The following is a 26,233-nucleotide window of genomic DNA, read 5'->3' as shown; positions in this document are numbered from 1 at the left end:
CCGCTCCTTGGTTCACCCCTTCCTCCTGGCCTCTTCAACAGGACGTTCAAACAGCCACACTCCTGGGCCCCCTTCCTCCTTCTCTTCAGTCTATTGTTGCTGTCATTCTCTGCAACTCCAGCCCCCCCCTCCCCCCACCCCCGCCCACCCAACTCCCCCGCCCCCCAGCGTCTTCCTCATTCGCATCACAGAGTTGTTCCTAAGACGCTCCCATCCCCAGCTTGGAAAGCTTCATGCGTCCTCCTTGAGTTTCCCCATCCGGTTATGGATGGTCCAGCTCAAGCCCACATCCCTCCAGTATTTTCTCTAAAGCGCCTCGGCTCAAACTGGCCAGCTCTTTGGTGTGTACCTTACGGGACTTCGGCCATATGGCTTTGCAGTCATAAGTTCCCTGGCTGTTGGGCCTCCCTTTTAGTCTCACCTGGTTAAGTAAATCCCATGTTCCACCATGCAATGGGAAGAGACCTTCGAAGCCCGCAAGGCCCCTCCCCCTCTCCTCCTCCAGTCGCCCAGCCCCCCTTGCGGGAATTCAGTTGGAAGAACACCTGTCCCACATTCCACTGGCCTGACTCTCCCTTCCAAAGATCTGTATCTCGGGCTGAAGAAAGTGTTCTTTGGCTGCAATTACAGCAACGAAAGCATCACACAAAGAACTCAAACACGAAAGACTTCTGCGGTTATAAAAATCCAGGCCATGTAAGCGTTCAGGTACAATCTCAATGCTCTTTTTTTATTAATCACTCCTTTTCTTTCCAAAGCCCCATGGGCTTCTATCAAGGCAGTAATCACTATTTTCTCAAATGTAAATGTTCATTGAACAAACTCACTCTGGCAGCAGAGGCAAAGAGTCCGGAGGTCACAATATTTCCTTGTAATTCCCAGGTTTGCGGAAAGAAGTGAACAAGGCCATGGCAAAAGGGCGCATGCGGCCTCCACTAGTATTTGGATCCAATTGTGATTATTCTTGGGACTTTTAAGAAGATGTATTTCCATGATATATAATCTAATTTTCATCAGTATTGATGGATTCATTTAACATTTGTGGTGAAAAGTGCACACCCCAAAGTCCGATCAAAGGCCACCTGCTCACTCAGGGCAGCCTGAGAGAGAAGTGTTCTCCCTCAAAATCGGTACATGCACTTTACAGTGGCAAAGACCCAGTGCAGCCCCCTCCCCAGCAGCCACAAAGCCTTTGTTTCTCCTGGAGGGTCCAACACGTGCTGCACTAGGCGATTCCCTGCTGGCCTGTAAACCGCGGCACAGGACCGGCTCATGGGTGGTTAGCAGCACCATGCGGGGAAGCCGGGTGGGTGCTCCGTAGGGGATGAGCACCCACAGTTGCCTCTGAGGTCAGTCCTGAAACTTCACTTGCCCAAGATGCTTCTTCCTTATATCTGATTAGCCTCTAATTTTCCTTTGATTAAAGCTAGCAGTTGGCCTTTATTTTACCAGCTCTTGCCTACTAATTATTTCAAGTTGCCTTCCCAGCTGAGCTATACATTATATCCTCTCCTTTTCTCTTGCCACACAGGGGCTTGACTGAATGACTTCACATCAACAAGCCTCTTAAATGTGTTCTGGGGCAGGTGTGAGGAGACTGGCAGGAAATGTTTACCTGCAGAGAGTGAGGGAGGCCACCCTGAGAGAGCAAGGTAAGCCTTCTACACTGAGCAGATGGCAAACGTCCTGCATTCCAGCTGCTCCCCCAAAACACCGGAGTGTCTCCTTTCCCTTCTGCATCCGAGAAGCCTCCTACAGGCTACACACGTGTGGCTACGGTGATCACACCTGCCCTCGTCCACACAGGAGGGCCGCGCTACAAAGGACAGGACGACGTCACTAAGGCCAGGCCAGGCACTCCCTGTGCACCGGTCACACACGTGTGTGAAAGCAAGGCCTGGGTAGCACAGGGGCACAGCACATCACAAATCTTCACCAACAAGGACTCCGAAATACAACCAAACGTTGCCCCTCACTCAGAGATCCTGTCCTGTGGTTTAACGTCTACTCAACTTGAGGAACAGGCACTGTTACATTACTCCATTCTAGCAAGGACTTGGAAGGTCCACCATAATTTACTCCTCTCCACAGGATCAACTCCCTCTTTTTAAGAATAATTAATATCCTTCCTCTCTCCAACAGATGTACATTTCCCTCCTGATTCAAACTCACAAAATCTAAATGCCATGTCTCTAAGGAACACCAATTTCAATGCAATGAAATACTTTAAAGTATTTCCTGTTACCTCAATTAGGCTGAAAAAATTCAAATAAAAAGAAATGTGATGGTTTTCACCACAACATATCACCACTACCCTTCCCTGCCCCCACCAACCTCAGCCCCATTCTTGGAACGGCTCTCTCCATGAGCCCACTTCATCATCAACTATTTTTGTACACGAACAACAGGCCTCACTGAGAAGCAATGTTATCTGTGTTCTTAAACAGGCAAAATTTGGCAGTCCTCTTAAAAACATCAACTTTGCAGCTTTGCTTCATGCAACGCAATCTCAGACAGCATTGCGTGATCTTTGCTTTAATTCCCGCTCCCTTCACCACGCACGGCCGTCCCCCTTGACTACGGCCCTTCCCCCACAATCTGAACACTGTCTGGACCTGTGAATACATTTTTTATTCATTGCACAAATGAATGATCTAAGAGCTATTAAGAGAGAAGAATGTAATCCCTGTGTAGAGAGCTGGGGGTTTCCTTGACAACCAGAAAAAGACAGCAGGGAATGCTCCTGCATTCTATGAATATGCAAGGAGAGGCCAGGCCTGATACCTGGGGAAATCTAACAAGATTTTGTAAAAAGATCTCTTCTTTCAAGGAAAAATTAAATTGGGAGTTTTCAAAATCATAAGCCCTATTTTCCACAGGAAAAAGAGCAGAAATCCCAGTAGGTCGTCTCGTCAGGGCCACAGGATCAATACTACATGTAAATTTTCAATAAGGGCTGAAGTGCCCGAAATGGCATCCCCCAAACCAAACACAACCCACGGAGGATTAAAATGTTACCACGCACTTTGCACCCAACAGACACGTATAGTTAGATGTGGCTCCTTATGGCATAAGTCATCTTGGATATTAAGAGAATTCAACTTGTAACCTATTAAGCACAAAACAACCTATATTTTCCTACGTGGAAAGGTTCAGAATGAAATAGTTTCTAAAGCTAGAAGGGGATTAGCCTACAGTAAGTTGGCGCCATGTGCGGGGCACGCTGCTTGGTGCCTCACAGGCCAGGGGTATTGCATGTGCAATGTGCAAAGGGCCTACTCAGTGCCTGGCCTTGGTGAGCACTTCAAGACACACCCTTCTTCCAGCAATCTCGTGAGGTTGGAGTGCTGGAAATGGTTTAACCACGGAGACCTACAGAGGTTCAATAATGTATTCAAGACCAAACAGATGAAATGAACCACCCTGCTGACAATGAACTCAGATCCCTCTCCAAAGGTGCCTTCCATGATATCAATGGCTTCCTCCTATGGCTTAGTACCTATCCGTGTTCATTCATGACACCCCAAATAGTATGTACTTCAGAAAATCCAGAGGCCGGTGCTGTGGCATAGTGGGTAAAGCCGCCACCTGCAGTGCTGGCATCTCATATGGGTGCCAGTTCGAGTCCCAGCTGCTCCACTTCCCATCCAGCTCTCCGCTATGGCCTGGAAAGCAGTAGAAGATGGCCCAAGTCCTTGGGCCCCTGCACTTGCATGGGAGACTGGGCAGAAGCTCCTGGCTTCTGACATCAATCAGCAGTTCTGGCTGTTGTGGCCATCTGGGGAGTGAGCCAGTGGATGGAAGACCTCTCTCTCCCTCTCTGTCCCTCTCCCTCTGCCTCTGCCGCTCTGTAACTCTGCATTTCAAATGAACAAATAAATCTTAAAAAAAAAATCCAGTTCTCATGTGGTTAGTACTCTGTAATTATTTAAATGTTAAATAAGTGAGAAAAAATGTAAACATGTTACGTGCATATGTAGATACACACATACACAATCGATGTCAACATTTTTGTGCCCAAATAAACATCTTTTAATTCCACTTCCCATAAATGAAAATTTTTGTTATTTCACAGCCTCTGTGTTTTGCAGAAAGAGTATGGGTTAAAGTTTAGCAAATATCATTCTGTATAATAACATCCATTTTCAAGTAAAAAAAAATATATATAACGGGTAAATTAAGAAATTCCTGGGTCCACATGGCAGATAAGCAAAGCAGAGGCTGACGTCACCCTCCCAGTTTAGAGCACCTGCCCTGTAATCCTGCTGACTCAGCATTCATTGGAATTCCGGGATCATAAACATTTGCATCAACTTTCGGAGTGTGCAGGTACTCTTAAAAATAGCTCCGTGCCTTCTTTCTCACAAATGTGTAAGTCTGAATCATGGTACTTCATGACTCATGAAGATTATTTCAAAACACTGAACCTACTCAACCCACAGAAGACCCTGTCTTTATCCAAATCTAAGAATCGCTGACGTACACAAAGGGGTGAGAACACTCCTTCCCGGGGAACCCAGCTGAGGGTGTGGCTCCCAAGAGCTGTCTGGGTCCCTGGGTGACTCCTGGAAAGACATTCAGCTTCCGAGGCAAGCTCTGGCCTCTGTGTGATCCCTGTTCGATTTAGAAATAGCTCATTACACTCGGGCCTCCTTGGCCCCTGTGCCGAGCCTCGTTTGAGAAGGACAGGCTAATAACTGGCTTCCTGTAATTTCTCTTTAATCTACCCCTCCAGTTTAAGGAGCCTTACAATGCTACCTTCTTATAAAATATTCCTTAACTTCCTCTCTTCTCTTATTCCTTTGCTGATTGCATCTATCATTCACTCTGTCATACAAAGAAAGAGAACATTGCCTACCTAGCTCTGTGTGTGTGTGTGTGTGTGTGCACACCACAGTTATATTTAATTGTGTTGGTAATGGTTCTCCAATATGCATTTAAAGGCCATGATTTATGTTATTCTGTGTCCCCTTTTCAGTATCTGTGAGAGCTGAGGCAGGTGGTAGATTTACTTGAACACAATTCTTGATTGGCCGTGTTCTACTGGAAGATGGTGGCGCATGTCTCTCGAGCTAATGCCATAGTAGTTAAGTGGGGTTTGTTCTTGGATAGTGCTTCTGCCTCAGGGGTGGTTTTTCTTTTCATATCTTTTTTTTTTTTTTTTTTTGACAGGCAGAGTGGACAGTGAGAGAGAGAGAGAGACAGAAAGAAAGGTCTTCCTTTGCCGTTGGTTCACCCTCCAATGGCCGTCGCAGCCAGCATGCTGCAGCCAGCGCACTGCGCTGATCCGATGGCAGGAGCCAGGTACTTCTCCTGGTCTCCCATGGGGTGCAGGGCCCAAGCACTTGGGCCATCCTCCACTGCACTCCCTGGCGACAGCAGAGAGCTGGCCTGGAAGAGGGGCAACAGGGACAGATTCCGGAGCCCCGACCGGGACTAGAACCCGGTGTGCCGGCGCCTCAAGGCGGAGGATTAGCCTAGTGAGCCGCGGTGCCGGCCTCAGGGGTGGTTTTGATCATGGCAAGTTATAACTACAAGGGCCACTGTCAGAAAGAATAAGCATTGGTTCTAGGAAGTAGATAATGAAGTCCTATTACCGTCCATTTTGTCTAGCCATAGAATGCTTCTTTCATTATTACACCTCCATCTTTGAAAAAAACCACTTAACTTTTTTTTTTTTTCCCATTGAGGTTAGCAGGTTAATGAAACTATCCTCAGACATTTAAAAAGTTGAGATTCTATATGTGTACATGGGTATGTCTCTCTGTGTCTGTACGCACATGTTATACATGTGAAATATTTCACTGTGAAGGACTTTTTAAATAGAGACCCTTGGTCTCTGGTATAGTACTAAGCCCATTAATAATTTGGAAACATTAAGGTCAAGTATTTTCTTCATACTACAGAAAGGAAAAGAAGATAAACTTTCTTTTCCTGTTTTCATTGGGTATTGGAAGGGGATTTTCTAGATACTGAGAAACAAGTGAGTGGTGGGAGACACCATTCTAGCTTCCTACACAAAGAAACAAGCTCCTCTGGTGGTGAGGCCATAGCTGGAGCCCACAAAGGGAACCACCCACAGGTGCAGGTACCAGCTCCGCTCACTTTCAGCATGAAAGCAGCAGCCTAGAACCCCAGAAAAGACAGGGCTCCAAGGGCAATTCTGATAATAATTATATTGGTATTTAATATCTGTGAATTTCCAAATCATTTAAATATATTGGTAAATCAGTTTATGAAAACATGTGCAGTCCTGCTATAGCAATTTTTAAGATTTCAAATGATTTAGAGACAGCGTCTTTAGAAAAATAATTCTAAAATTGAAGAAACTCTTCCGACACCTTCAAATCCTATAGCTGGCACACATGTTCACAAAGAAAATCTTTCAATAATTTTTCAAAATGCAGGTGTGCAAATTACTCTTGAAATAGGAGTCAAGTTCTCAGTATCCCCTGAACCACTGTTAAACACACCCCATAGCATTTTTCAGCTCATAAAGATTTTATGAGCTGAAAAGTTCCTTCAGATTTTTTTTAACTGCTAACTACAGTTGCCTTCCAGCCACTGCAGCCTAACTTGCTATTAAGATCCATTTGAGCAAATACAACATAACCATGTTTTGTTTCACTGCAGTAAAAAAAAAAAAAAAAATCAAGATTTATATGACTTGCTGAGGACAGCAAAAAATTATGAATACCTTGTTTTAGTGTAGCATGGGTGGTAGTTTTGCTTACTTCAATACACAATATATGTAAAGGCTAATTCTATTTTTGTGAATAGATTTACACGAGTTCACACATGCGTGTAGGATTTTCCAGTCTGGAAAATCTTGCCTTGATGCAAGAAAAAAAAGGTTGGTTTTCCAGGCACATGGGCACTTTCCCTTGTTAATGTATACACCTGCCTTCGAACTCATTAATTGAACATCTGCTATAGGGTTTACCTTTGCCAAAGTTCAAAATGTTGGAAAATTAAATTTCTCAAAGAAAACAAATAAAATTAGGATAAGTAAGCAGCTGAATCTGAGTAAATGCCGTGGTCGTAAAGATAATAACTGCTTTCAGTCTCAGGGAGAACGCGTATATAGAACAGTCCACAGAGAGCACAGACAGAGAGGGCGAGATAATTACTCCGCAGGCACATGCCCCAACACACACACTGGAATCTTACCTACCGAGGGCCACCAAGTATCCCACAGCCTCCTGACCTGTTATTATCAACTCAAAACAAAATCAGGCCGAAGGCAGACCACGGGTTCATGTTCTAAAAGAAGCAAGAAGAAACACCCATGCATGTCCCAGAAGTCCAGCTGAATTAAGGCCACAACGCACATACGAGCATGCATCTTTGTATGGGCAGTTTACGGGTTAGGGGGTGCCCTCTCTCCAGTGTGAGTAGCCCTTTATAAACTTAGCTCTTTTCTTCCTGAGGGCTGCCCATTCTGCTGGGGAGAGGGACTTTTTCCATGCTGTAATTCAGCCACCCCAACCTAAACTCCCAATTTCCCATTCAGAAGAGTTTTTCAATGTAGAGCATTTTTATTGTGTTTTACAGTATTCCATTAAATGCAGTCTCTACACTAACAACAGTAGCAGAAATTGAGAAATATTTCTGCATAGTTAATTGCTCAAGTATTTTTTAATCCTCAAATTATTGTTTTGCTTCTCTTTACTTTTTTTTTTTCTTTTTAAGTTTTACCTTCCTGTCTTCTTTCCAAGCCTGCTAATAGCTTCTTCTCACTCCTACTTCTTGGCAACTCTTGTTCTCTTTCCCACTCCAGTTTTGAGAGACAGAAAAGTAATGTAGAAGAGAGGAAATACATTATGGTTTCCTAAAAAAAAAAAAATCATGCTCCAATCCTGGCCGCTTTCAACTGTATTAGGAAGTGGAGATAAATTTCAGGACTCCGGAGATGTGGTCTCTATCATTCACTGCCACACCAAAGATTTAACACTGAGAACATTCTGGACAGTAGAGAAGCCACGACGCATGCCCCTCCAGCACTGGATGCCAACTGACTTCACAAGACAGCCACCTGTTTGCTGTGAACTGGTGTGCACCTGAGGACACTCATGAAGGTATTAGCACTCTTTGGAAAAATGATATCCTGATGGGAAGATATTGATAGTAAGAGAGAGCGAGAACCCCTAATAGAAAAATATTCTCCTAGTCTAGCTTCTCAGAGTCAGGTCAAAGAAAAGTGAATATTCATTCATTTAATTCTTATATGAAAGTCCCACAGTTAACCTCAAAACCAAAAAGCCTGACTCCATCTACTGACGCAGATGTGCTAGGCATTCTCAACTCAGCCTACCAGATTTGAAAGATGATGTGGTCTCACTTTCAGGCAAAATAAGTCACGCTTGATAAAAACTATGGCAAACGTTAACCAAAGGAGAGAGACAATTTTTAAGACGCCTCCCAGAGCTCAAATATCCCCATAGATAAGACAATTAAGTAATAAAAGAAAAAACGCTACAGCCTGTGTTTTTGCTTTTAAAAAACAAGCATAGAGCTTATGTAGCCACTTTCTGCAATTAAATTTGATGCAATAAATTATAGCAATGCCTAGAACTAAGCTAGACTGTTTTACTTCTAAAGAGTTACGCCCCATTAAAATACCCCCAAAGCAACAGCCTGAAAATACACAGAATTTGCATTAAAATAACAGTTAACCGATACACCTATTGCACACTCCACAGGTCCTGTAATAAATCTACAAAATCCTGGAAGAGAGAAACCAAAGCAAACCTTTAGATGTCTTTCTGTCAACCCTAGGGATACACACAACTGTTTTACAGTCCACATTGCAAGTACTAAGGGTTAATAGTTAAAGACCAATGGAATGTTAACACAGTCTAGTGCTACACTTGAGTAGTGATGTATGGACAGACACTGAAATTAAAATACTTGGTTTTGCATGTTCAGAATTGATGTAACAGTGATGATTTGGTTATATTAGATGACAAAGCAGGGCTTCTTATGACTTTCAACACAACATCGTATCTAACATTCTTCCAAATTGTTTACATGGTCTTCCAATTCTTGTAAAAATTTATGAAGCTACAACTTTTATTTTTCACACTCCAGGTTATCTTCTAATGGTAGCATTGGGTAGGTTCATTTTTTTCCTCCCCCAAAGTAACTTTCAAGATAAAATGCCGATTGCCTGGAATGCCATGGCTAGAAAGCAGAGACTTACCTGTCTTATTTTCTCTGACCTCTATAATATAAACATTTATGTCAGGGTGGAATTTTGTCCCCGGCGGGGGTTGTGGAGTGGAAAGCGCCTGAGGTCTGGAGGCCTCTTTGCCTTCCACAGTGGGTGGTCTTGTTGGCTGTGTGGCAGAAGGAGCACTGGACGTGGTGAAATACTCTCTATCAATATCGGTTTCTGTTTCCTTGGCCACAATATCCTCACGGGTAGTGGGGAGAACGTGAGATGTAGACTCTCCGATGAGCACCACCTCCCTGGTCGCCTCTTCACCGGGCTCCCTGTCGACGAGAGGCGGTCTCTCCGTGGGTGCTGACGATGGCTTGGCTGTTGCGGTCGATGGAGGTCCGTCTACTGAACCAACTGTAGCAGCGATGTCACTCGGAACCATGGTTTTAATGGTCAACAATTCTGGAAGCTCTGTGGCTTTGGGCTTTTCAAATAATCCTGAGCCTAGATCAACATAATCCACGGATATGTCCTCCCTTTTCTTAGTAGTGGTTTCCTCCATAAACTGGGAAACACTAGTGCTAAAGGGACTCAAAGGTGATTCAAATTCTGGTGGACTACTACCTTCTATTTCGTACTTTTGCTCAGGCCCTGGACTTGCAGACACTTCTGGCCTGGTCCTTGGTGTCAGGGTTGCCACTTCCTCTGTTTCTGCTTTGTGCTCAGTGACGGCACCAGGTGGGTAAGACACATCGTGCTCAAGTTTCCCAACCGAAGTTGTTTCTAAAATCGGGACTCTCCCAAAACTTGTCACCAATCTGTCTTCAGAGGTTGTATATGTGGATCCATCACCTTCTTGTTCATCCCACAAGGTTGCTGTTGACACAGGTGTGCCTGCGGTAGACCTGAGGGCGGGAACTTGTTTCCCTGTAGTCTGTTCTTCCCGAGTGGTCCGCTGTGTGATTTCTGTTGTGGTTCGCATGGTTTCAGGAGACACAGTTGCTTCAAGGTGAGTCTGATCAATGACACTGATGTCTTGAGAGGGCTGACCTAGAACTTCATCTTCTGATGGAACAGAAGGTACTAACTCTCCCCACTCTGTCTCAGGAATTACAGAAAGAGGAATGGTATGGGCAGTGTCTACATAAGTGGTAGGCTCCTGGGTGCTACTATAATTAACAAATGCCAATCCTCGCCCATCTGAAGTGCGTGCAAAATGGGAGACAGTGGACACCCGCTTAGACACGTCCACATCTTCTCCTTCATCCAGAGCGCTTCCTTCCACAGTTGCATAAACAACTCGGCCCTCTGTGCTTGTCATAGGTGGAATTCTTTCTGTGGTTGCAGAATCCGTCAAAGTTGACTTTGTAAGACCAGTTGATGTCGTTGGCCAAAATCTCACTGTGAATTTCCCATGATCGGCAGCATCTTCCCCAGTAACCTTTTCTAACGGCTTTTGAGTACTATCCAGAACAGGAGTGAATTCGTCTCTGTCTTCAGTGAGACTTGGGGCTTCTTCCTCTTTCCCGTTTACTCCCACCGTGGTTGGGAAAGCAGGCGGCCCCTCCGGAGAGCCGGCGTGTTCTGTGGACTCTCCAGGCTGCGATGTTGCGTTGTCCTCATCCCAGGGCCATTTGGACACCGTGACCACCTCCACGTTGAAAGTACTGCCGGTCAAACGCACCGCTGTGCTGTCTACATCATGCTTCGTGAGAACCTGAGAGCCATCTGCTTCCAATCCAGTCACAGTTTGCGTGGACTCTTCCTCCCCGTCTCTCGCTTCTGTCGGCGCCACACTGGACGGGGTTGTCGATGGTGGGGCACCAAAAGATCTGGTCGTTGTCACGGAAGACTCCGTAAAAGGAATTTGCTCTGAGGAAGCCGTGGAGAGCTTCATTCCTGAGAAACCACCTTCTTCCTCTGCTGCTCCCATACCTGGAGCTTTGCTGATCTCTCCTTCTCGTACGCCATCACCTGTGTAAGCCACTGTTCTCTCGGGGCTTGGCGTTTGCGTTCTTTCTCTTCCTTGGGTCATTTCCGGTTGTGAGGGAAGATACATCCCTGGGAGGATTTCCTCTACTGTTTTATCACCGGAGTAAGGGAATAATTCTACTGATGGGAAGGGTGTAGCGGACACATACTGGCCAACATCATCAGTGGGCTTCCCCCTGCAGTTGTCCGTGGACGGTCTGTCACTGTCGGGCACAGCTGTAGAGGCTGAGACTGACTCCAAGTCCTGGAACTGAGAGCGGCTGGTGCCTTCCGAAATCTTTGACACTGTAACGACTTCGGGTATTGGGCTCAAGACCAAGGTGCTCTGGGCAGGCCTGGCTGTGAGTGCTCCGTCTTCACCATTGTCTTTGCCCAAGGTGAATCCATCGTGACTTGTGGTCATGGATTCAGAAAGAGTGCCTTCTGTTTTCTTCTCGGTTTTGGATCCCAAGGTCATTCTTGTAGATACAAAAGGTGTTTCGCTTACAGAGAACTCCTTGGCAGGAGCGTGCTTTGAGATTTCCGTAGATGTTACTAAGGGGCCCACTTCTATTTGTTCACTCTGTGTGACTGATTGCTGTGTTTGTGTGTCTTCCAGGGTACCATCCCACGAATCTGTAGCATGATGGGGGATGGCATGTGTACCCTGCAACACTTCTTCCTCCGTGTCAGACAGCTCTGGCTTTCCAAGTGGTCCTGAAGCAGAAGGTGAGTAGTAGTCCATTTCCCAGGGCTCCCTGGTACCCCCACCAGGTGTGGGTGGCCCTGTGGATAATCTGTCTGGTACAGCCTGAGGTGGGGCTGTGGATTTCTGTTCAACATTGACTACTCTTCCCACAGGAGGGGACTTTGTTGTAAGGATAGGTAACTCGGTGACTAAAGGGATGATTGGTGTGGTTCTCTTGGGCACTATTTGTGGTTCTTTGGATAAACTGGGTGATGTGGTCTCTGCGAGGATGTTCAATTCGATGGTTGTGGCCTCTGATATATTCGGTTTAGCTAGAAAAATAATTTCAAAGAGTTGATTAGAGAATTCACTAACAAAAAAATAGTATGCCCCGTGTTTGGTCAGTGCTTCTGTGTATTTTGGAATGACTTCAAAGTGTTTTGTGATGGAGACGAGGCTAAAAGTTACATTGAAACTAACCCAAAGACGGAGCACTGAACACTCAGTAGTCACAAATTGATGAGTTGTCTCCTCTGGTGAGGTTATCACTGTTTTTACCCACAGACATGAATGATTCTTCTCAGATAAGGAAAATAAACACCAGATAGTTTAATGTAAGGAGAAATCACTTTAAAAAAAAAAAGCACAAATGCAGAGTTTGGGTATAGCCAAGAGTTTATCAGAATCTACAACAGCAACCTGCAGCCTCGTAGGAAGCTACTGTTAGGTACCCTGCTTGTAGCTCTTTCCACGTACTCTGTCCCTCTCTCAAGCTGTAGAGTGTCCATCTCAGGGAGGAGGGAATGCTGAAGATTAGAAGACAACAAAAAAGCCACAGCGAGTGGGGCCGAGTTACATATACACCATGAGACTGCTCAGGAAAACTCTTGGTACCATTCGTCCCTTCCTTCCTGGTGCGGGCCATTGGTTTCATCTTCCTTTCAACTTCACCTCTGTGGAGGAGACTGGAGCCTCCGGGAGAAGTCTGGCAGAGGCTGGGTGCTACTTGTGGGATCTCTACACCGGCTCTATGTTCTGCACACCAGGGACTTCGGAGGGGCTTTGGTTCCAGGCTTACTTTAGCATGGAACACAAATGTACAGGAAGTCAGGTACCCACAGGCTGTATTTTAGGTCTGTAATTACAAATCACTGGGAACAACCCAGAGCAACAGAAAGAATGGGCTCAGCTATCTCGAGTAACCTGTCATCATAAAATGCTACGTTATAATGCCTCGAAATTTACAGAGAATGGCCTGGCCTGTTTAAAGAAATTTAAATTGTTTATAAAAGTTCCAGTGTTGTAAACAAGATTCCTCCCGGACACAAGAAAACACAGCAGCCTACTGCAGAGACTGGGATTTTTTTTTTTTTTTTTTGAAGAAAATGAGTATTTTAGAAAATAAAAAACTAGTTGTGGCTGACTTGAGAAGGAACTGTTGAGGACACCTGTGGTCGGTTTCCTGCTATGCCTGCTGGGGCTGAAAGCTAGCTCTGTGGGCAATGCTGTCCTCCTGACAAGGGTTCTACTGCACGCAGGATCTCCAGCACCTTGCGACTTTCTTCTTGCTGTCCCCAAACAGGAGCCCTTGAAAAACAACAACGGGAGGTCACTGGGCCAGAAACCGGAAGGGGATGAGAATAGATCACGCCTCGTTTGTCTGCATTAAGCTCTTCGTAGCTGTTGTCATTCCCAGACCATGGTACAGCCCAGGTTCATCAACTTTACAGTGCAAACATGGTGGCCACTTTAGTACATCTACATATCCTTGAAAACCTGCCACCACTTGTCTCTTTATATTAAAACAAAACTACAGCAAAAACAAAGAGGTGTCGTCTTGAACAGCCAAGCTACATAACATTTCTCTGCCCCTTTTAAGAGAAGTCTTTTCTGCACACATTTCCAACAAGAAGCATTGGTCAATTTTGATTGACATGAACAACTTATGGACCCAAAATGTGGATGACTATTTCTTTTAATTCAATTCTCTATCCTCTGAAATTCCATAACCGTTACCTCATTTAACGGCCAAATTTCATGTTTGTCCTCTAACCAAATTCTTTGGGGAAATAGTAAAAAATACATACGGACCAAGTTCCCATGGAAACATAATATGAACTCTTAGCAGATTGCATATCAGAGAAAACTTAATCATATTATTACTAATAACAACAAAAAAGCTATTTTTACTTTTTCCCTCTGAGTGTTTCCACGGTTGATGGAATTAGCTTAAAAGGAGGTGAGTTTGCATGAGGGACAAAGAGGCTGTGAATCCACTTCTCCCAGTTTCCAGCCCAAGCTCTCTGTTACCAACTCTCTGCAAAGCCAGGGAAATCATATTTTGAGAGTGTTTGAAAAATGGGCTCAGGCTTTAAAAGCCGAACAAGCATAAGTCACTGTCGTTTGTCGCTGCACACTCTGCTCTAACCTTCCTTGTCCCCCTGCCCAAAAAAGTGACAGCAATCTCAGAGTCCACTCACAAGATGAGGATTTTTGTGACTTTCTTTTCAGAAACAAGGGTTCTCAGTAATTTTGGAGCCCTGTTTTAAAAATCTGCTTATAATTAAGTTAATTAATTCTCCTACTTGGAATGGCAAACCTCAGACTTCCTTTGGGTTTGGGCGGTGTTTCGTCAACCTAACAGCTGATTTCCATCATAACTCCTTGCATCTCATCATCTGTGCCATTTGTTTCAGCCTTTCCAAAAAAGGAAATCATTTCAACAAGCACAAATATCCACAGAGAGTTGTCCTAGGAATACGCACCGCCATGCTAATGATCTATTACAGAAATGCAAACACAACTCCGGCTCATTCGGAGAGTGTCCTTCCAGAAGGTGCAGTCACACGGAGAAATCTTGGTCCTGGAAAACTACCAGTGTTCCTTCAGCTTCATTAATGAGGAAGCCAACAAAAATCAGCATTGCTGCTTTTCCCACAAAATTTCCCTTCCAACCTTTGCAGCTGTTTGCCACACAGATGTTTTGCATCACTGTACTTATGGCATTTTATGTCCTGTCAACTATCTCCTCCATGCTGCTGTTGGGAGACATGCGGCAGATTTTCCTAATAAAATAAAACCCCTTTTAGCAGCATGACAGTGGATTTAGCTCATACCCATACTGTCTACATTATGGAGCAGTGACTAATTTAAATTGGTTCTTCTATATCAAATTTGATATACAAAAATAAGTATCAACATGGGAAGAAGTTGCAACTAGGGCAGCTATCTAAGAGGTTGATTCTGGGTTCACACTTTTGGGAACTGAACTTGAATTTGACCTTTTCCAAGTTTTATGAGTGATTGAATGCTAACAGATTCAAATTCAACAGGCAGGAAACACCTTTGAAATATCAATGAGGAAGGATTCGTTTTGGCACAAAAGGTCAGTTTGTGATCTAGGACACAAAAAAGATAATGGACTGACGATAGCTTGGGAAGTCAGGCCAATTGCAAAGGGAACAAATACACAAGCTAGCATGGGAAGTGGTGGCAAGTACTTTAGCCTTCCCCGCACCACCACTTCTAGTTGCAAATTTCATCAAACACAGGTACACAACAAACAGTGACTGTTCAACACAGGATCACATAGATGAGATTGGAATTTCATGAACAAGGGAACTGTTTCAGTCGGAGAAGGTGTGGAGGGACAACTAAACAGCTGTGCTGGACAACTGAAATGGCTGTCATTTAGATGTGGAAAAGTGGGGTTCAAAGTCTAGCGCGATGGCCCTCACTAGGAAATCCAGCTGCCAGTGCTAGTCCTATTTCCCTCTCCTGGTGAACATTTAGTGAGATTGTCTTGAGTCTGGAATGGTTTTAATTCACTTCAATTTGGGGGTATGGGGTGACCTTTCAAAGTGCTGAATAACTCTAACATTCACAGAACTTGCTTAATGAGGAAAAGAAAAATAAAAAGTGCACAATGTCGTTGAATCAAGGGAAAATACACCCGCAAAGGTTACTTCACAGATCTTAGTTGATCTGTTCTTCAGGCCCATTTGACAAGAACAGATTCTAGTTGTCTTTATTACCAGGCATCGGTTCTCGACAGTGACTTTATAAGGAAAGGGAATTCTAACAAAGTAAGATTTGGCATTGTCCATTCACCAAGTGGCTTTAAAAATCACTTTCTATATTTGGTAAACAAGAAAAATATGGCTATCTTCTCAAATTCCTCTACTTTACCACCCAGCTGTACACCTCTGAAACCCCTTTGGGAATGAGCTTAGACCACAACTCTTAAAAAGGACACCCTCCAGAAGTTAGTCACCACTCGGCTATGTGAGAAAAGCAGACACCAGTCAATTCATTTTGAGAACATTTTTCAAATCCTTTAAAAATACGTATTAAGGGAACCCTAGTAAAATCAACGAGAAACTCGGGGAATCTCTTGGCATTGTGTGTGACATGGGGAATCCTTCATTATTGGCTAACCTTTCTTCTTTTCTAAGACTGATTTGATTGAAAGGTAGAGAGACAGAGAGGGAGAGACAGATAGAATGAAACCTTCCATCTGCTGGTTTGCTTCCCAAATGGCTGCAACAGCAAGATCTGGGCCAGGCTGAAGTCATCAGCCAGGAACTCCATCCTGCTCTCCCAGACGGGTGCCAAGGGCCCAAGGACTCGGGCCATCTTCTGCTGTCTTCTCGGGGTCATTGGCGGGGAACTGGATCACAGATGGAGCAGCTGGGACTCAAACCAGCACTCCGATAAGGGACGGAAACTGGCAGCTTAATCCAGTACGTCACAGATGCAGGCCCCTGACTAAACCTCTTAACAGTGTATTTGCTGAGTGAATTCTCAGTATAATAGAGTCTTTGGTAGGAAATAAATAAATAGCAGAAATCTAGACTCAAGCTTAAGTGGGGAAATATTAATCCATTGTATTTCCCAGGTATACATATTTAAATGAATTAGAGACAAGCAGATAAGCCTAAACCTTCAAACTTTTTTGCGTTTTACAAAAATTTTTAGTAGGTAGTTATTTTACTTAAATCTAAGTACTTTATTTCATGCATTTGTGTCAGTGTATTTAAATAAACAATTGATAAACACATCAGGATGAAATTCTTAACTAGCTCTCGTTGAGGCTAAAGACTGACTTGTTTTAACCCTTGCAGAGAAAAATTTTATCCTTGCAGAGACAAAAAAAATCTTTAAGTTTTCTGGTGCCAGTTATTGAAAAAAACATTAACCACTAAGGTAGTTAGGTTAGTGTCTTCCTTCCCTAATTTAACCTCTCAACCCCACCCCACGCCACCCCCGTGTCAATCTGGTCTCCTCTGTCACTCCATATATAAAACTGAGCTTTAAGCCGGAATTTGAAAATCACTATTGCGAGAATTGGGCTTAAAGGAATGTCTACCTGCCTACTTTGAGGGCAAGGCTTTTGTTCTTGCCGTTGCTTGTTTTCCTGAAAATGACTAAGGAAGACTTTCTCTGTTGTTTTAGGGCCTGAGAACGAAAGTTAATAGTTCTGTGACCACTTGCGGCTCAGCCAGCTTGAATCAAGCTGATGTACAACACGTGGTTTGACACCCAGCGTGGAGGGTCAGCTGAGGTACGTGCGCTGGAAGACACAAGTGCAAGAATCAAGCCTTTCCATCCACTCACCTCAGTTCTAATGCTGACCGCTTACACGTCACAGCTCGTGTCTTTTTCTGATGATAAAATCCCTGTATTTCACTTTACATAATAAACGAGGGTGCTTTCTACTCATTTTAATTATCTATTTCCATACACTGGAAACTTAGTAAAAAGGTTTACTACTTTTCAAAATAACATAACTTAGTCTTGAACACACAGAAGGTCCCCCAAAATTCTGGGAGATAACTGGTTAGCCAGCACAATGTAGACCCTACTGTACATTTTACAAAGAGACTAAATGAATTGCTGTTTAATTAAGCAATTTACGATACTATCTCATCATGTGCCTAATGTTACTAAGATAAAGACACTTGAAAATAAAAAGTTATATCATTAACATTGGGAAATATTTTGTAAAAGTCATATTCAGTAGCAAACCTAACTGAAACTAGCTCATCTATTTTATATGCTACAACTGCACTTCAATTATCAATACTGAGCTACTCAGCAGGAGGTACCTATTTTCGTTACTTGAAATACAGCGAGATAGGTGGGTATTTTTGTTTATAGCACTTTCAGTTTTTGTATGAAAAGAACACTGTGATTATCAATGTCAGCTCGAAGTACTCACCTGCAATTACTGAACTTTAAATTCTCTCCCAAAAACAAAATAAACAGAATTCAGGGGTTTAACTCAGCCACAGTCAGCTTTGGCTTCACAGTCCCCAAAATCAATTGCATTCAAGGACAACATTCAAAGAACTACTCAGAAATATGTTCTATGATTCTGGGTGCAACCGGGCACAGTTAAGACCTTCACCTGATATTCTGTCATGCTCTCTAAAAATTCATTCATCAAATTTCCTGCAGTTTGAACCATATCCCTGCTGTTCAGAGTACCAGCTTTTGCAAGCTACTGGACCGTCTCCATCCCATGCACATACTGCAAGACACAGAATGCATTCCAATGGCTAAACATCAGAGCATGCCTTTCAAGCATTTGGTTTCTTAATGTATAATTTTAAAAAAGGAATTAAACACTTACGTTTAAAGCAGTAGGCATCAAATCTGCTATCAGGGGGAGGGAAGCCTGTCTGGTTCTCAAAACGATACAGGGTTCTCACCCCAAGTAGACCACCTCCACACTGCGCCCTGGCCACAGTCACAGGGTGGCGCACGCTGGCATCCAAGAGCCACCCATAATCGCACTGGTCAAAGCCGTTCCTCCAGGCCGCCTGCAGCTCCCCCACCGTCGCCAGCCTGGCGTCCTGGTGCTTACACTCTGCGTCTGCCTCCTCATAGGTGAATTTTTGGGGAGCAGTGATGTGAAACACGTCACCTGGAATGAGAAAAAGGAGAAAAACACCGTGAGTGCGCCGAGCCATGCATTCTTGTTTGGATAATAGTTTGGATGATAATTACTTACTCTTGTGAGAGTTATTATCAACAGATAATTGCACATCATAAAAGGTCCATATGTCCATTTGCACATCTATATACATGCACACATACATATGCATACATATGTGTGAGGGTAATTCAAAAAGCTCATGGAAATGATTTAAAAGATAAGGTTCTTTTGGTGCAAAAAAGATCTTGAAATCCAAGCACGTGGTGGGGAGGTAGTCTTTGACTTCATGGAACATGTACAATGTGGAAAAAAAATATTCACGAATTTCAAAATTTCAGGTGCCACCTACTTAGCTACCTGCATTCCCATATCATTTCATAATGAAGTTACAGGAAATTCTGTAAAGCACTCTAACCAAGTGACTGCCTGGATTTCTATCCAGGAAGTGGATTTTCTCTTTTATAAAAGACCCTGTGATGTTCTTGGTACCACCACAAGCTGGTAAGGAAGAACTGTATGCACCTGCCACCAAGCTCATCTCATTTTATCCCAACTACAAATGGGAATTCCCAGACTTCCCTCCTCACAGAGTACCGCCATCAAGGCGGAAGAACTCCCAGCAAGTCAGCAAATGAAACCAGGGAACTTTCCAGAACTTGGAGATGAGAAGGTTCAGCTCTCTGGAATGCCATGCCCTGCCCCCCTGGCCTGGTCTCACGCTACCATGACGGTCATGCAGGCTGACCAGGAGCAGGGGACCAAGGGGATACGGGGCAGAATCAGCTCCCACACACGCAGCCATGGGCCTCTGGAGGAGTGTCCTTTTCCACTCGCCCTGCCCGGAGGACAGAATAGTTCAGAATCTGTCCAGAGGAGGCTTTGTTGTCGTTGTTGTTTTAATCTTCACAAAGACACCATGAGTAGTAGCAAAGGGTTCTGCCTAGGATTAAGGGAATTTTGTACTTGCTAATTGATTAACAAAGCAAGGCTCAACAATGAGCAGAGGGAACAGCCATGATCACATGAACATGTCACAAGAAAATACTGGAAATTCCAGAGTTTGTTAACTTGCGATTTCGCTTAGGTGACTAACACAACAATTTGCTGGACTAAATTCAATGCAAACCCAATAATGTCTCTCACAGATGAGCACAGTGGCTGGAAGGCAGAGGCAGAATCAGAGAATACGAGGAGAAAAAAACAATGACAGAGAGGAAGCTAAAATATTGATTGTAGCAACTGTGGTTCCCAATCCCATCTCCCTGAGGCGTATCTCTGACTCTGGGACAGGCGAGCCCGGGGGACAGGAAGCGCTCTCCTGATCAGAATCTTCGGCTGATGAGTGCCAAGTGCATCAAGTCATCGTTTAGAGAAACTGCACCATTCCTCTGAGCACGCTGTGGCCTTGTGAACCAAGAAAAATCAGTCATGGGAAAAATGGCCACGGAACACACACCTGCTTTTCTCTCTACAAATCTAAAGTTGCGACTCAGGACGCTAGACCGAAGTCCAATAGCAGTCATTTGAAGAAAAGAAAGAAAAATCTATTTTACCTGGCTGAAAGAAATGATGAGGGTGCGAACAGCCGTTTATCCTGAATTATCTGATCTAGCTAGGACAAGAATCTCACTTACAGGAATTACAGAGGTATTTCAAAAAGTTTGTGGAAAATGGAATTAAAAGATAAGATTACTGTGGTGCAAAAAAATTTTTGAAGCCTAAGGTTTCTTCATCAGAAGCACTTTGCATGAGCTCTGGAAGACTCCCCCCCACACACATGAGAACAGTCTCTCCCTCTCAAGTAAAGTTTAAACGCACCAGCAATCTGTGTGAAGCAAATGGAATTTCAAATTCCTACTAAGAAGGGAGTTTTCCTTCTCACCCACAGTTCCCAAGCAGCACAGTTGTTGGGCTTTGCTACCACAGCACCGCCCTACTTTCAGGCTCTGGGAGATGCTTCTACTTTGAGGCAAAACCACTGATCCTGGGAAGTAACCCTGATGAACCAACCCAAGCAGGGCAAAGAAAAGCAATCAGTTAACACTCCCCTACTCCAAAGAGCTCTTGGTGCGTGGGATGGATCACATGAGGTTCTCCAAAGACCTCAGGGATGCACTGATGAGGACAACAGCAGCAGGACAGGCGACTTCCCAGGGTTAAGCAGCCAACATGTGCAGGGAGTCAAAGGAAAGACAGGTTTGAGGAGGTGTCGGCAGGTTAAAGGGAGACTTTATGATCATGAAATCAGTACAGAACACTTACAGAACTTTTTACATAGAAACTCTAGTTACCAGACTTCGTAGCAAACTAGCAATGATTAACCTTCCTTGTTGGGAGGACACAATTTCTATTTACCTATTTGTTACCTACAGAATAATGACTTTAATACTTTCATTGCAATCCACCATCCCAAGGCCATTTATTTTCCTATTTTCATTTATATGTGAGAACTTTTCAAAGGTTGCAAAAAAAATCTTGAAAACATATTGCTAGAAACATCACCATTTGGGATTTATGCAACTCATATGTGAAAAAAAAAAAGAAAAATTCAACAGGAATCAACTGAGCTTAGTTAAGGTGAGCATGGGAGGTGGCACTGTATGTAGCCAGGGGTTCAGTCACCACGTGCGACACCTGCGTCACTTCTAGGAGCGCTGCTTCCAGTGTTAGCTACTCCGCTCCCAGCTTCCTGCCAGTGCACCTGTGAGGCACACCATCATGGCTCAAGTACTGGAGTTTCTGCCATCCATGCGGCAGACCCCAATGCATTCCTGGCTCCTGGTTTCAGCCTGGCCCAGCCGCAGCTGTTAAGCCATTTGGGAGTGAGCCAATGGGTGGAAAATTCCCTCTCTCTTTCTCTTTCAATTTCTCTCCCTTTCTCTTTCAGTTTCTCTCTCTCTCTCTTTCAATTTCTCTCTCTCTCATTCTCATCTTTCAAATAAATCAATAAGTAAATCTTTTTAAAAACTATTTAAAAGAGAAATTTAAGCCGAATATGGATCTTGTTTGTTAAAAAAATATTTTGCAATAAGTAAACTATTATACATCAGATAAAAGCAGCAGGTGTGGGGAGCAACTCGGACTAGACTGTTACTCGAATTAAGACTTATTCTATGCATCTGCTTTCCCACAATATGGCGCTGAGAAGGGAGTAACAACTTCTACGCATCTGCCTCTCGCCAACTTGAGTGATGACCTGCAGAAGCTGATCCTGCTCCTGATTGGAGGAGAGCAGCGTACTCGGCGTGTGGGTAGCAGAGTTGGGATTGGTGGAAGAGGACTATAAAGGAGGAGAGAGACAACATGCACCAGGAACATCTATCTGAAGGAACACCTGAGCAGCCCCCAAGAGAGCTGGCCGGCGGTGTGCCGCTCCCCCGCGGAAGTGGGGAAAGTGGCGAAAGTGGCAGGGGGAACCGCCCTTCCACGGAGGTGGAAGGGTCGGTAGCCAACCCGGGAAGAACCAGCAGCAAACCCGGGGAGGGCCGAGCAGACAAAAGAACAGCGCAGGGTCTTGTGTCGTTCCCCTGCGAAGACGGGGAGCGACATAATGGTGCCGTGACTCAGATATGAAGCCTAGGCAGGGTTTAGTGTCGCTCCTCCATGAAGAGGGGGAGCGACAGCAGGTGTTGTCCTCAATAATCTGTTGCAGAAGCAAGTCTTTCAACCCCATATCCCACAGAAAACTGCAGATTTCAGGCTAAAAACAGCATTTCCACACTGAGAAAAGCAATCAAGATGCTAACATTTTCAGTTTCTTCAGCTTCACTCTCAATTTCAGAATCCAAAGTCTGGAATTCTTTACAAATTATATAAGATACTTGAAAACATTGTTAAAAAGTGGCATTTAAGGAAAAGTTTATTTTTGGTGCAAAAAAATGAAATTGCAGCTTTTTCATGATATGCATTTTCCACAAATGTTTTGAAGGTCCCCTGTGTGTTCTACACTACAGCAGAGCAAATCAGATTGGACACACAATAAGTGTGGGTCAGTTACAGGAATGCAAATCTAGGTTTGGTGAAAGGCCACATAAAGATGCATGAACAGATAAAATCTCCCCTCCAAGGCAAAAGCTGAATCAGGAGCCACAGGAACAGAAGGGAAAGCCACTGGTCAAGCAAAGAGGTGACAGCAGCACAGCGCAGCTGTCTCCTCTCAATGTGACTTAGCTGGCCCAGCCTACCTTAAAGGCACCTTCTTACCTCGGTGGGAATAATGAAAGTTCTTCCCTGGTTTTATCACAGTGCCACCTTCAGAGTCAAGGGGATACACAGCCTTGGCGGAGGGCAAATGCCCATTTTCTTAGCATACAGCAAGGCTGAGTTCTTTCTCTACTGCTGGATATGTGTATCTGAACAATTTAATGTAGTTTTCATTTATTGCAAGTATTGTGCAGGTACCCTCCTGGAAACCACGCTTTCTTAGAGTTTATGAAGTTGGAGGAACAGCGTCATTAAAGCAGCTGCATTGACAGCACACTCAAGGTCAAGTTCATCGCTACAGCACCGACTTGGAACATGCCTGTGGCTACTCGTAAGAGAATAGTTCATTTTTTTCTACTTGGAGTAAATAAAACATGAAGAAATATATAGAATAGCTTCCATATACATGAAATGAAGCTTAGGATAAAGAGTCAAGTTCCTTCAGCTGTTTAAGACTTCACAGACATATATATGCGTACATTCCTGTGAGTATATGTGGGGAGCAACTGGGAGCAACACGGACTAGACTAAGTTACTGGAATTAAGACTTATTCTATGCATCTGCTCTCCCACAATATGGCGCTGGAGAGGAGGAAACAGCTTCTACACAGCTGCCTCCAGTTCAACCAATAAACAGCAGGACCTGCTCCTGATTGGAGGAGAGCAGCGTACTCGGCGTGTGGGTAGCAGAGTTGGGATTGGTGAAAGAGGACTATAAAGGAGGAGAGAGACAACATGCACCAGGAACATCTAAGAGAACATCTATCTGAAGGAACACCTGTGCAGCCCCCGAGAGAGCCGGCCGGCGGTGTGCCGCTCCCCCACGGAAGTGGGGAACGTGGCAGGGGGAACCGCCCTTCCACGGAGGTGGAAGGGACAGTAGCCAACCCGGGAAGAACCAGCAGCAAACCCGGGGAGGGCCGAGCAGACGAAAGAACAGCGCAGGGTCCTGTGTCGTTCCTCCACGCATATACTTGTGACAAGTATATGCACAAAATATACCAGGATTTCACACACAAAATAATCCACACATTGACACAGAAAATATATGTGTAGTGTCTCAAGGCACGTTTTTCCAAAATTTCAAGTTACACGCTGTTGTGGCCTTGAATTATTCCTGTTTTTTTTTTTTTTTTTTCCAACTTTCCAGGGATGTTCTAGAAGAAACTGGAAGATATTGTTGGGGAGACGCTACTATCTGGTGACATTCCCAAACCAAATTCACTGTAATCACGGAAATTAATACCAGGAGAAATCTTCAGTGGGGGAGGTATTGTAATTCTGACCACAGAAAAGCTACTTCTTGGCAGATTCAAAAGTGACACAGACTGAAACGGCAAACGAGGAAAACGCGTCAAAATACTAAAAATGACCCCCAGGGCTCAAAAGCCAGATTTACTTCACAGGAGTCACTCAGCGAAACTCTTACAGCGCCTGACACTCGAGCAAAGTCAGGACTGGCTCTTGCTCTCCCGCCGACAATTCCCACACAACTGGGGGAACCGTCCGGGGCTCCGGTCTGTGGGGTCGAAGCCGAGACGTCTCCACGGTTTTCCAGCTGACTAGAGGCTGGGTGCTGTGATCCGTGTTTATGTGTCCTGCGCTCGTTTGTGCTCAGAACCCTACCCTCCTGAACTGTTTGGTCTGAAAATCAGCTCTTGTAAACTCATCAGGATTCCCCCTGCCCATGACGGGAGCAGATCTCGCTGGTGGGTTGGTTTGTTTTCACTAGGAAAGCTCTAGATTTGTAAACACTCTGCATTTCCCCACGATCGGGATCAAAGTGGCCCGCAAGTAATACACGACGCAGCCACAGATGTGCGAAGTGGGCTGGGAGCGGTCACATGGAAGGAGCTTCTGAACACCCACCCGGTAAAACCACTTACGGAATACGCCGAGCATGTAACAGGCACTCAACATGATTATTAGCTTTGAAGCGCTGGGCTATTACACTTTTTCAAAGAGTTCTCTCTCTTTCGCTCTCTCTCTCCCCCCGCTTCTGTCTCTCCCTCTCCTTCCACCTCCTCTTCTCTCCTCCTGCGTGCATTCTTGCTCTCTCTCTCTCTCTCACTCTCTCTCTCTCTCTCCCCCCCCACCCCCTTCCTCTCCGTTTTGTGCCTATCTACACGTGTACACCAGGCCAACACAGCAGACTCATGCTAAGCATCAGCTAGCAATACGTGTTCATTAACAGCTAACACACACCGCTGCACAGCCTTCTAAGAGCCAGTATTTGTAGGTAATTCAAAAGCATGGCAATCGCTCTAACGTTGGTGCTTTAACTGCACAAAGACTAACCATCCCCACGTACTGACAAAACCTCTCTCAGGATGCCAAGAAAACCTCACCTCGGAACCCAGGCTCAACAGTCAGCTGGCAGCATTTCTACGCTGCGGGAACTGAGACTAGAAAGCGAGGTTGGCTCCTTCCTGATCCCTCACTTGTCTCAGCCTGAACTAGAAGCACCACGTGGCTGGAAGATGTGGGGCTCTGACAGTTTCCGCCCCCCACCGATCGTTCCCGGGGGATCTTGGGTGTGTTGTGAGAGTGAGTTACACATGGGTTCGGAAAGGAATCTGCTTTCTGGTGAGCGTATTGCCACACACGGTCTTGGGAAGCCAATCTGAGGAGTTTAAAGACACAGGAGCCCCTCTAAAATGTAACATTATTCACAGAGCAGATCTGAATCCGAGTGAGAGAGCTCCTAAAGCATGGCTGGGTTTCCAAGTCTTCAAAAGACACAAGAGATTAAACGTGTGACTGGGTTGGACAGGCACAGCGTGGCCCCAGGTCAACCCAGCAGACTCCGCCTCCTTTCGAGGGGCTGGCTTGGCACAGCTGGGAAGTCAATGGATGCTGTATTTCAAAGACGCGCTTTGGATTCAGAGCTCCAGGACACCTTGGCATCAAGACCTGAGAGCAGCGACTGTCAAATGCTTCAAGGGGTTTATGCCAAGACATTTATATAAGGAAAGATTATAAATCAACAGAGGCTATACACAGAACATCTTATGAAATCATTAATAGCTACTAGAACTAGCCGACAAACTCAGCGAGGTAATATACAAAAAATCAGCTGCAAAATTCTTTACATTTGCAAATTAAGAAAATTCTATTTATGTTTGCATGAAGAAAAATATGTTGGACTAAATTTAATGAAAAAAATCACAAAACTTAGACTCTGAGAACAACAAAACACTGGTGAATGAAAGTAAACAAAACATCAAAAGAGAAAAACATTCCCTGCTCCTGAATCAGAACACTTAGT

General features: G+C 44.6%; 1 protein-coding gene across 5 annotated transcripts in view; it reads right to left on the bottom strand.

The window, feature by feature from the left end:
• Window positions 1-26,233, bottom strand: part of VCAN (versican) — a 107,023-nt gene that overhangs the window by 48,393 nt on the left and 32,397 nt on the right. For 3 of the 5 annotated variants that reach the window (XM_070056398.2, XM_070056400.2, XM_089312988.1), the window contains exon 6: window positions 18,457-18,750. In XM_070056398.2, coding sequence (XP_069912499.2) covers window positions 18,457-18,750 — 294 coding nt within the window. Of the gene's footprint in view, window positions 1-9,202; window positions 12,155-18,456; window positions 18,751-26,233 lie in introns of all 5 variants that reach the window. The other 2 variants (XM_008261907.5, XM_070056399.2) reach the window with 1 other exon arrangement.

Source organism: Oryctolagus cuniculus, chromosome 14 (genome assembly GCF_051225735.1).
Source record: "Oryctolagus cuniculus isolate XC-2025 breed Fujian yellow rabbit chromosome 14, ASM5122573v1, whole genome shotgun sequence".
Lineage (NCBI taxonomy): Eukaryota > Metazoa > Chordata > Mammalia > Lagomorpha > Leporidae > Oryctolagus > Oryctolagus cuniculus.
This window is presented reverse-complemented; position numbering and strand designations above follow the sequence as displayed.